Here is a 12,427-nt window from a genome sequence, read left to right on the forward strand (position 1 = left end):
ATGAGAAAGAATGAAATCTGGCCATGTGTAGCAACATGGATGGACCTTGAGGGTGTTATGCTGAGCGAAATAAGTCAGGCAGAGAAGGACAAATATCATATGTTTGCACGTATAGGAGGATTAGGAGGAACTTGACGGAGGACCAAGGGGGAGAAGAAGGGAGGAAATGGTGGGGGAAAGGGAGAGAGGCAAACCATGAGAGACTCTTGAATGCTGACAAAAACTGAGGACTGATGGATGTGGGGGGGAGGGGGGGAGGGGCATGAAGGAGGGCACTTTGGGGATGAGCACTTTGGGGATGAGCACTGAGTGTTATGTGGAAACTAATTTGACAATAAACTATTTGTAAAAAAAATAAAATAAAAAAAAATAAAGTTACATAGTAGAATTATTGACTACGTAGCCCAGAATAGAGATAGTTAAATTTTCTGAATATTGTACTTGGCTCAGTTCAGTCAAAACAACATATTTTACAAGCAGTAAAGGAGGCAGGGGAGATGAAGAAATAAGATTTGCTAGATGTCAAAAGTGTTACAGAAATCAAATGGAGAAAAGCTATAGGTGCTTTGAAGTGTGAGACCAATTATAATGGCAGGAGAGACATACAGGGCCTCCAAATCCTATCTGAAAGGCAACCTGGTATAGTATAGAAAGGATTCTCAAGTCAGGGAGATATGAGTTCAAAATTTGATCCTACAACTTGAAGATGTGAAAACTTGGGAAAAGTCTTAACTTCTCTAAGTTTCAGGTTCCTTATCTGTAAAATAGGAGTTATACACATCCATCTTGTCACGTTCACATAAGGATTGAAATAGATAACACAGCTAGCACTATAGTGCCTAAATGTTGGGCTTAATAAATATTAACACACACTCCTCCTCCTCAAACTTTTGAGTAGCAAGTACAAAGCTGAAAGGAAAAAAAAAAAAAAGATAAAGGTCTTCCATCCTGAAAATACATGAGAAAAAATGGACATTTTCCAATTCTTTAAATAGGAACATATCCCAAAACCACAAATAGGGTGGATGGGGAACTCACAAAGGATTATAATCGCCTCAGAGATGCAGCTGATCCCACACATGAGAACGCCAAAGGACTAGACTAATGAAAGTTTCTCTACAGTGAACTCTACTGATGAGACTTGGAATTAGCAGAGTTTAAGGTGACTTGGTAATTCTAGCTCTGTTAGGAAACTAAAAAGGAGTTTCTAGGTCATTCAGCCAGTTAGACATTTCTGTAATTACTAACATAAACAACAACAAAAATGCCCTCGTCTATTTTAACACTGATCTTGAAGAACAAACTTTACTGGAAAAGAACTCTAACAAGAACAAATACTGGCAAGGTCACTAGGTCAGATGGAAATCCAGAATCATAGGAAAAAAGGAGAAAAATACCAATTTTATTTTGTACAAAGTTGGTATGAGTAGAATAATCATTTAAATTCATAGCTCATTTGCCTTATAAGCTGGAGTCATGACACAAGAATAAGATTTTACACGTGTGGATCCTCAGCTCACGGGCACTAAAAGCTTCAAAAGGAGAGCTCAGGTTTCACAAGCTGTGTAAGTGATCTATTTACACCATATGACTAAGAACATATCCTTGGACAGCTTATAAGCCCATGCTTCTGAAGCTGCCAAATTAGGAGAGAGAAGAATAAACAGCCACAAAAATCCATAAAAGCTGTAAGTAAAAAATTTTCTTCCAGATTAAGGAATAAAGAAAAATATCATGAAAAATTCTAACAAGTGGGCTTTAAAATTTAATATTCCCATTAATATGCCCACAGTATCATCATTCTCTTAAAGAATGTGTAGGGGTGGGGGAAGTTCTAGAAACTATTTCGTAATTAAGTCACTGATCCTAAAATACTGAATAAGAATATTTTCAGGAAAAGCAATCAATCAAAAAACAAAAAACAAAACCAAAAATCAGGTTTCTGACAGAATTCCAAAAGCTACACTAAAGATTTCGGGGGGGGGGGTGTTGCGGAGAGAAGAAGGGAGATGGGTAATGAAGTGCCTTTATTCTATGGTTTTTGCATAGGGCTATTATAACAGGGACTTGCGTTCTATAAATATCTCAGGGCTGCAAGGCTAGACTCTCCATTAGTTATACATATTATGAAAAAAGTCCTATTAACTATGATGATGAAAGGTCATGTTACACTTAACCTCAATATTTCATACAATAGGCTCTTTACTGTGAATTCTGTACTCAGAAGGGTACCTGATAACTGGCTCTTATGTATTAGCACTTTATTTTAAAGTTTATTTATTTATTTTGAGAGAGAGAATGAGCAGGAGAAGGGCACAGAGAGATGGAAAGAGAGAGAATCCTAAGCAGGCTCTGCACTGTCAGCGTGAAGCCCAAACACATGAACTGCGAGATCATGACCTGAGCTGAAACCCAAGAGTTGGATGCTTAACTGACTGAGCCACCCAGACGTGCCCATATGTATTAGTACTTTAAATAAATGCCTAAGTCAATTAATTGTTAATATAAAAAAGCCCATTTATTTTATATATGTTTGGAAGATAACTGGATTCATTTACACAACCTACATTATATTTCTGCCTTCACAGTAAGCAACTAAAAGCATAAAGATTAAAATACTGAAAACCTTATACCTTCCCAAAAGTTAAAGCCTGTCAGAGTAGGCCTAGAAAACAGGCACTGATTTGGTAGAGAAAATCTAGCTCATTAATATCTTCCACAGCTTTATACCATATTTTCCAATATTATAGGGATAATTAACAAGGTTTCAATTTTAGTGTAACTGAGCTTTAAATGGATGACTCAGCCTTTAGTCTCAGTCGCTGCATAGATTCCCCTCCTCCTCCTATAAACACCATACTTCATTGATATTCAATTCTTAATTATATAAATTGAAATAACACTCTCAACACTGAGAAGTCCACACACAGCAAGGTGGGGTGGTGGTAGCAGGAACAGTGATTTTCTTAATAAACAGAATCAGGAAAGGAACGCAATTTAAATATGCCATAGCTTCCTGGCTTCCGGTCTGAACTTCTCTTTCAAACAACTGAAAGTGACAAAAGTTTTCCAGACCAGAAAACTCTTAATGCTACTTGCAAGAAAAACTCTCTCTATATATTGGAAGGGCTGAATGGTGGAAAGTAGACAAAGCAGACCTTTTAAAATTTAAATTCTTTGCTTGCTTAATTAAAAAAAAAAAATCAAAAGTTAAAACCCAATGTGCAATGCCAAAGAAAGTATACTGGTAATCAAAATCCTAAATGACCCCTGACAGAATTATAGCCTATAGATCACGAACACATCAGCCGTACTTATGATGTGACTTTGGAAAGTAGGCAATATATGCTAAAGTATGTAAATGAGCTCCAGAATGGAAACACAATGCCTGTACACAGCAAGAAAAGTATGATATAAAACTCACAGCTTTTAATTTTTTTCTTTCCCCTTTCAGGAACTGTGCCTGGCATTGTGCAACTGTGGTGCTGACTTCCTCACTCCCTGCGTTTCCAATCTTGCTAATTAAAAGGTTGATCACAGAACAATGCTCTTCTCATTAATTTCAGTGTTCTGATTGGGCAAGATCCCTGCTTACCCCACCTGATCTTTTCACACTACTGAAGTTAATGTGACAGGAGCCCGAAGATGGATTACCTGCTGCCATATTGCCCATCGCCTCCAATCAGGAGCTATCTGTGTAAACTGATTGTTCTAATTTGCTCTCATTATTTTTACAATATCAGGAGAAAATAACGCACACAGCTCACTGTCAAAGCCATGAAAATCAGCCATTAGTTAAACCCAGACACTGAGTGGCTTTATTAGAGGCACTGCAGTTTATTGATGTAGCTCCAGTCAAACAAGGCAGCAGTTGCTTCAGTGGAAGGAAATGCTTATTCTGAAAGTAAATATTTATTGTAATAATACCCAGAACAACATGATATTTTGAATAATCCTGTTCTTATTTCAGAAGCTCTGTTTTGACACAAATTAACAACAATGAAGAGTTGGGCTGGCATAAGAAAGTATATAACATTTAATACACACTCAGTAGCATGAAAATCTGTCTATTAATTCAAATCTATGAGCACTCCTCACCTCCTATACCTTGTATAAACTCGATTCCTTGACTACAAATGCTAATCAATCAATAAATAATGGAGGTTCTATTCTGTTCCACACAACAAATATTTTTCCCAAGGAGAAATTTTATGACTCAGGAATCAAAATTATTTCCATAATGATCATACAGGTATAGTTTTAAATAAGAATAACTGCATTTTTGTACAATGGAAGCATTCAACAAGAAAGATTCCTAATCTTAGCGTCACAGACATTCACAATATATTGCGGAATAGGAAATAAGCAATGTAGTAAAGCCAGCAAAGCAAACAAGCTGGATTTTAAACCCTTCAGTAAGAGATGGTTTCTTAAAGCGGAAGGCAGAACTCTACAGAAAGGTTTGATATTCAATGAAATAAGATCTTTAAAAGATTTTGGGCACAAAGAAAATATATTTTCCTGTTGTGAAGAAAATGCTAAACTCAAGAAGAAAACAGATTATACTTGGCATTTTTAGTCTTGGCTGGCTGTGAACAATTTTGTAAAAATGTTAGCTAAATGGTGCCTGAACAGCAATTGGGGGGCCGGAAAAAGCAGGTATAAATAATGGAAACTGACGCCTTTTAAATAAAGGAATTTAATCCACACACTCTTCCCCCTCCCCCACTTTAGTACTGAAGGAAACATGGCTTCCTCCTGTTTTCTTTCTACGCTAAGATTCCTAGGTAATGTGAAGGCAAGAGTATGCCCTTCTTGCTGCTCCCCTTTTAATGGCCACTTTTCTTTCTTTAAGAAACGTGTGCCATGCTTTTCTCCTTAAAATTCCTGCACTAAAAGACTGCACCATACTGCACTCCGCAAAACGTGCTGATGGCGCCAATTACAAGCCCCCAGCCGAACGCTCCAGCCCCCACCATTCGGGCAGATTTATGCGGACTCTTGCCGACGTTATTACAAGTCAGAGTTTATTGGGAAATTGTTACATTATGCGGAGTGTCTAACAAATTGCTTATGCTGCTATAATTGGATTACAACAGCCGCTTGCTCCCACCGGTAAGATTAGGCAAGTAGGACTCCTGCCGATCTCTGAGCGTTAGCAGTAATTTTATTTGCCTTGCCTCTCTCTTTCCTAACAACATGCCTCTCTCCCTGCCAGCTGTCTGCTGAAAAGGCACAGGCTTGTTCCTTGGCCCTAACAATGCAATTACAGCCCCGCAGATCGCACTGTTTGTGCATTAAGTACAGAGCCAAAACGAGGCGAATTGATCGTTTGACTTTTGGAGAAGCCATGTGATCTCTCGGTGCGGGTGATCCGACATGCATCAGCAGGCAATACTGCAGTCAGTTCTTGATGAAGAACTTTCTTCCTTCACCCCTCTCGTTCCCAACCTTTTCTTTTGCACTGAGGAAAACACTGACTGGGCTCATCTCCTGCTAATCTAGACCAATCCACAAAGACAAGCTTAATCGTATTAGCTCCCTGGCTAGATAGAAATGTGAATAGGTTCTAGCATCTTGAAGTGCCTTGGTCAGATATACCAGTGGTTCCCAACAGTTGAACCAATGCTGCTATCTTAAAAAAAGGTTCATAAAGAGTTCAGTAAGGAAAATAAGTTTACAGAAACAATGTAGTTCAAAAGAACCACAGAAAGTTTTTGGTTCTGGCCAATAAACCTGCCTTGGAAAGGCTTTGAAGCTCTAGCTTCAAGGGCCCATCAAGAATCAGCACTGAAACTCATGTGTGACTTTCTCTGCAGATCTGCTCAACTGGAAGATGCTGGCATCCAACATGCAGAATCAACGCAGCTGACTTCAGGCTTTTAACAGCCAGTCTCATCTCCACTCATGGCAAAGTTTTACACGTACTCTGTTCACAGCTTTCTGCTTCTTGTTTCATTCTCCTGTATGTTTAGCAATGAGTACAGGTAGTAAGGAGACTATGCAGGCAGTTCTCTCACTCAAGGGCATACATACTTCATGAAGATTCTCACTGGGGTCTGGACTTTTTTTTTTCTTTTGAAATTAACTCTCTTGAAATGGTTAAAAATGACTTTTAATTTTACCAAATTCATACAGACCAGGATTCCTGTTTACAGTTTCCTCTCCAATGGCATATGTTACTTAAGGTTCCTGAAGGTGATTATACAACAAACGTGCAATCTGCTGATCCATTTTGGTGTCCCGTGTCTGTATTCCTAAATATCACATACATCTACAAGGTGTATTCTTGCATCCTTAATCTGACAAACACACACACTCTTGACTATAACAATGGTCCTTGAATCTATTATTATCTGAAAGTGAGCTGGGAAATGTCCCTTTACTAGTAATTCTCAGAACCTCTCTATAGCTCCCATTAACACTCATTAAAATCATATGAACATCTGTAAAATGAAAGATAAAATAGTACTTCTGAAATTTATTCCTGCCCTTTTGAAACAGTAATATGCCTAATGTGTAACACCTTAATATTCCAGAATTTTTCCAACCTTACAGGCCTCAACAATATGGTTAAATGTTAATATATTCTCCACAAAGCTAATGTTTAGACCCAATAGAGAGGCCTGTGCAAAGAATGGACCATCTGACATGCTACTTGTGGAACAGTATTTTAAAGAAGGCTGTTAACATGTAGTTTAAAACTCAAAAGAAACTCTGAACAGCTGAAATGCCTTATAAATAGCGCAGACCCAGAGGAAGTGCAAACGTCTGCATTGTGAATTGTAGATCTTAATTACCGACAATGGCTGGTACAGCAAGTAGCACGGAAAAAAAGTGAAACAGTTGCACTGTTCATGGTTGGCAATAATTCTTCAGGAAAATATTTACTATCAATCAGTTATGAGAAAAGGGACTCTGTGCTCGTAAAACAGCACGTTGCTTCTCATACCAGGACCATTTTGCTTCAGCATAATCTGAATTTAAACAGCTTGTTTCCTGCGGATATAATTTTGGAAATAAATAAAACAAGTCTTCTATCAAAATCTGGAGTGAGTGGAAAGGAACATCACATTTTTCTGTCTCAGTCAGTTGCAAACAGATTATTAGTCTCAAGTAAAAAACAGTAACAACAAACAACTACAATACGGAACATCTACAAAGGACTACTGAAGAGATTTATATTTTCCAAACATAAAGAGGCAGAACTTCTCCCACCTAGGTAGGAAATAGGTAGATGTGTTCAAACAACTCAATTTTAATTCTGTGCATGCAGACACACACGCGTGCACGTACACACACGCACGCACGAGAGTGTGTGTGTAAAAAGTAGATTAGGAAAAACCTGAAACCAAAATTTTAAGTAATATTTAAATATAAAGTCACCAACAAGATAACATTAAAAATTAATGCTCTTCATTTTTCTAGTTAGCTTTCTTTACCAATTAAAAACCATCATGAAGGTTGACAATTAGGTACAATGTAATTATTGATTTTAAAGACTAAGTTGGCAGTCAATAATGACTGTCCATTTAAAGCTACAATAAATACAGAGCTCATCATGTTCCAAACAAATCTCATGAACTACGGAGCTATAATTAGAAAGAAAGGAAGGCTTTGGAAGAAAATAAAAGACATTTCAATGCCTCCAAATATTATTTAGACTAAGTTATACTGATAAAATGACCCCATTTTTATTTTTAAATCTTTTCCTAGGTCTCATTTCTTCAAGTTAGAGATTCAGATTATTATTAACCTAGATTAGCTATAGTCTGTCTTGTTTTCTTGTATTCTAAAGAGGATGAATGGGTCCTTTTTCGTAGACCTATTATAAAACATTTGTTTTAAGGGATTTCTGCCAAAGAAGAGTCACATACTATGTACTACAGGGTCTGAACATAACAACTTTGCTGTTTTTCAGGGAATAACTGGTATTGATGTCTTCTCTAAAACTCATAATAAACAATATTCAATAATAGTAATGACTATTTCCACCCAACTCAAAGTCACTCTTAATCAGAATTAGCTGCTTTGAGCTAGAGGAAAACATGGTTGACAGCACTATATTATAGGTGCTCTCACATGGAGATGGTTGGACATTCAAGGCCACTCTGGAGTACTATCTGAATCAACAACAGACACCTGTACCAAGTTAAAAACCACTGCAGCCATATCAACTGTAGTGGGTGAAACTATTCAATTAAGGGCTAAAGGTGAAGAGCAGGCAATAGGACAAGCTTGTAGACCTACAAAAATAATAGCAAGTCATTACCTTTCAAAGTTCAAGCAATAAATGAGGCCAACAGAAACAGCACAGAATCATGGGATACATATAACATATGTAAATAGAAAAAGGTAAACTCTTTCCCTATTCTCATGTTATTGGTACCTACTGGAGGCTGTTACAAGAAAGACATACTTTTTGCCACGTATTTTTATTTGGCATTGACCAACTAATTATTCAGCTCAAATCTGAAGCAATGAACCAGAAGCCAGGATGTGGGCCAACAAAAGGAACCAGAAAGTTAGGTGGGTTCCATTAGGAAATGATAGAAATCATTATTAAATTAGGGTATTTAAGGAGACGATGAAAGGATATAAGTGTCAGAAAAATGTTAAAATAAGCAAGAGTGGGATGAGAGGGTCACCATCTGGGAGCAAAGGAAACAGACAGATGAGCAGCAATGAGCAAACTTATTTCCTCACCCAAGAGCACAGAAGAAATTATGCCATTGTGCCAGATGCCAGAAGATTTCTAACCATGCACCACTGAAGTACAGGGTGGGAGAAAAACAAAACAAAACACATCATACAGACACACACCAACATGACTATACAGCTTAGAAATCCTGGCTTACAAAGTATGGAGAAAACAAAAGGAACAGATGCTCACTTGGCCAGCTCTCAATGAAACTCATTAAAATTGTCACCCTGTCCTTGGATCGGTGCTCATGCTAAGATTTTACCTTGTTTAGCCAGAAGTCACCCACTTGTGATGAAACTGAGCAATGTGGCCAAAAAGGAGAAAGGTTATTTTTAGAGGCCCAAATAATTTTGGTCCTCCATTTCAATGTACAAATGCCAGATACAAAATAGGGTCAATTAGCACTTGTTAGTTGTGACTAAATGGCTGAAAAAATATACACATGTAATTTATTATTTTCATATTTTACAGCAAATTACTAAGACACTCTAAGAGACACTTTTTAAACTATAATTTTAAATAAATTCTGACATTCCTTATATGGATCATTTCTAATGGGTATATAGTTGGTATGATAAGATTTCAGTTGATTAAGTAGGTCCAGTGACTACTGCATGTTTTAAGAAACAAAATAAAAATAATAAAAAATGCTGCTGTCCTTTGATCTTTTAGAAAAGCATTGAGACTACCTGATTACCAGCTCTGGTTCAAATAACAGCAAGTAACTGAGAGCCTTAGTGTATACTAAAGATAGACTAAACTAAAGTAGTTAGTTAAAGCTGGAAACGTTGTAACAGTGACAAATCCCTGAATAGCTATTAAAGCAATAATTTTGCATATATGCAAAGTGAAAGTCTAGAAACAGAGTCCATATGGAATTTTACTTAGTCCTGGAATAATCAAAATGGCTGATATCTAAATTTAGGTCAAAGTTCCTAAGTAATTAGAAATACTTGAAAGATTTGAGCCATAGTTAACATAATTATTAGATCATAAAGATCTCTAACGTGTGATTAATTTTGTATCTGTAGATATGCACATGTTTTATGCACGAGAAAAGGTAGAGCATATGCATGATAAAACATACTTGTACTCAGACCAAAATCACCAAAAGCAATAATTCTATCATTAGCCATTTAACAAATAATAATAGCACTATAATAATTGGATTTTCTATAGTGTATCTCACAATCCTTGCAATGGTTACCCTATACTTAATTACATTTAAAACCCATAAACAACCTTATAAAAGTAATTGTATATTTTCCTTCATGAATCTTATTTGTAATAATCTATAAGTAGTGTCAAGTCACAAATGTGAATTAGACTGAAGTGTGACCAGAATGCATAATCAAAAAATTCTTTTGCAACTGAAGAGATGGAGACTCCAACCTACAATCTTCAGATAAAATGATGCCTCCTGTATTTTTTTTTAAATATAGAATCCTGTGATGATCTTTAATAGCAATATGGTGTGAAGACGTTTACAGATAACGTACCATCATGATGTGGTATAATGCATATTGATGAGTAATACTACTTACTTTGGCCACACAATTTTCAGTCTTCATAGCAGTGCTTGCTAGACATACTGTTTCTTGGTTTAAGCAGAGTCTGGCACAGCTGTTGTAAGTCTGTAATGAGAATTTTTTGGAAATAGGTTTAAATATTAAAATGCTGCCATATACAGTTCTCAAATTTTGTTCTATTTCTCAAAATCCACATACAAACAGACCTATGTATCAATTCCAGACTCATGGGAACTAGAAACAAGGTAGACAACAGGAAGCAAAGAAAGTGAGGGCCCACAAGAGCCACTGATGAACTCATGAATAAGTATGTAAGCAGCAGAAATCTCTATGTATGGAAGCTGACAGGGCTATCCAAAAATGTTCATAGTACTTGAACGGACATTTCTCTGAAGAAATACAAGTGGCCAACAAGCTCATCATCTCAGAAATGAAAATCAAATCCACAATGTGATACCACTTCATACCCACTAACATGGTTACTATTACAAAACAGAAGACAATAAGTGTTGGCAAGGATGTGGAGAAATTGGAACCATCGTGCACTGCTGGTGGGAACGTAAAAAGATATAGCTGCTATGGAAAACAGCATGGTAGTGGTTCCTCAAAAAATTAAATTTAGAATTACCATATGATCCAACAATGCCACTTCTGGGTGTATACCCAAAAGAATTGAAAGCAGAGTCTTAAAAAGATATTTCTACATCCATGCTCATAGCAGCATTATTCACATGGAAGCAACCCAAATGTCCAATGACAGATGAAGGGATAAGCAAAACATGGCATATATATCAATGGAATAGGATTCAGCTTTAAAAAGGAAGGACATTCTGGGGCACCTGGGTGGCTCAGTTAGGCATTGGACATTTTGCCTCAAATCATGATTTCATGGCTCATGAGATCGAGCTCTGTATCCAGCTCTGTGTTGACAGCACGGATCCTACTTGGGAGTCTCTCTCTTCCTCTCTCTTGGCCCCTCCCCTGCTCTCTCTCTCTCTCAAAATAAATAAACAAACATTAAAAGAAAGTTTAAGAAAAAAAGGAAGAACATTCTGATATCTGATATATAGGACAATATGGATGAACCTTCAGGATATTATGGTAGGTGGAATAATCCAGTTACAAAAAGATAAATACTACAAAGTGGTTGCCAGAGGCTGGTATAGAGTTTCAACTTTACAAGATGAAAAGAGTTATGGCGATGGATGGTGGTGACAATTATATAATAATGTGAATATATTTAATCCACTGAACCGTATATTTAAAAATGATTAAGATGGTAAATGCTATGTTACATGGATTTTACAATTTGAAAAAATGGCAAGCAAACATTATTAATAATTGGCCAATATAGTAAAACAATGTTTTCTTGTAGTCTAAGTTTTAACTGATGGTACAAATCATGGTTCTCAAACTTGAGCATTCATCAGAATCATCTGGAGGACTTGTTAAAACACAGATTGTTAGGTCCCATCCCCAGGCTTCTGAGAATTTGCATTTATAACAAATCCCCAGTTGATATGAATGCTGTTGGTTTAGGAATACTCTCTGAGAACTACTATGCTGGAGAACAATATGTGTTGGAATTAAAGAGAAAAATATTAAGACACAGGAAATTTCTTATAGCCAACAATATGAAAGAATCCATTTTTTAAAATTATAGATTTACAGAGTAGTTGCAAAAATAAGTTCCTCTATACCTTGTCCTCAGCTTCCTCTTATGTTAATGTCTTATGTAACCACAGAAGATGTACCAAAATTAAGTAAATTAACGTGGTACAATGTAAAGAATTTTAGTTTCACTACATTTCTCACTAATATCCTATTGTTCAGGATCTGTTTTTCCCCCCAGTTTATTTTGAGTTGGGGAGACGGGTGGTGAGAAATTAAGAGAAAGAATTCCAAGCAGGCTCAACAGATGCAGGGCTCAAATTCATGAACCATGAGATCATGATCTGAAACAAAACCAAGAGTCAGACACTTAACCAACTGAGCCATCCAGGCAGTCCTCTGTTCAGGATCTGACCTAAGATCCCACACTGAACTTAGTTATCATGTCTCCTTGTATCCTCTAATCTATGAGAGTTTCTCAGTCTTATCTTTTATGATTGTGATCAAATTTTCCATTCTAAGTTTATTCTTTTTCCTTTGGGAATTACTAAATATACTGGGGGAAATACTGAGATGATGCAAA

The 12,427-nt window shown here is 36.7% G+C and overlaps 1 protein-coding gene across 5 annotated transcripts in view; it reads right to left on the reverse strand.

The window, feature by feature from the left end:
• BTRC (beta-transducin repeat containing E3 ubiquitin protein ligase) overlaps positions 1–12,427 on the reverse strand; it is a 175,426-nt gene that overhangs the window by 54,100 nt on the left and 108,899 nt on the right. For all 5 annotated transcript variants that reach the window (XM_039249240.1, XM_039249239.1, XM_039249238.1 and 2 more), the window contains one exon: positions 10,249–10,338. In XM_039249240.1, coding sequence (XP_039105171.1) covers positions 10,249–10,338 — 90 coding nt within the window. The remainder of the gene's footprint in view (positions 1–10,248; positions 10,339–12,427) is intronic.

Source organism: Hyaena hyaena, unplaced genomic scaffold (assembly GCF_003009895.1).
Source record: "Hyaena hyaena isolate Hyena2069 unplaced genomic scaffold, ASM300989v1 scaffold_331, whole genome shotgun sequence".
Lineage (NCBI taxonomy): Eukaryota > Metazoa > Chordata > Mammalia > Carnivora > Hyaenidae > Hyaena > Hyaena hyaena.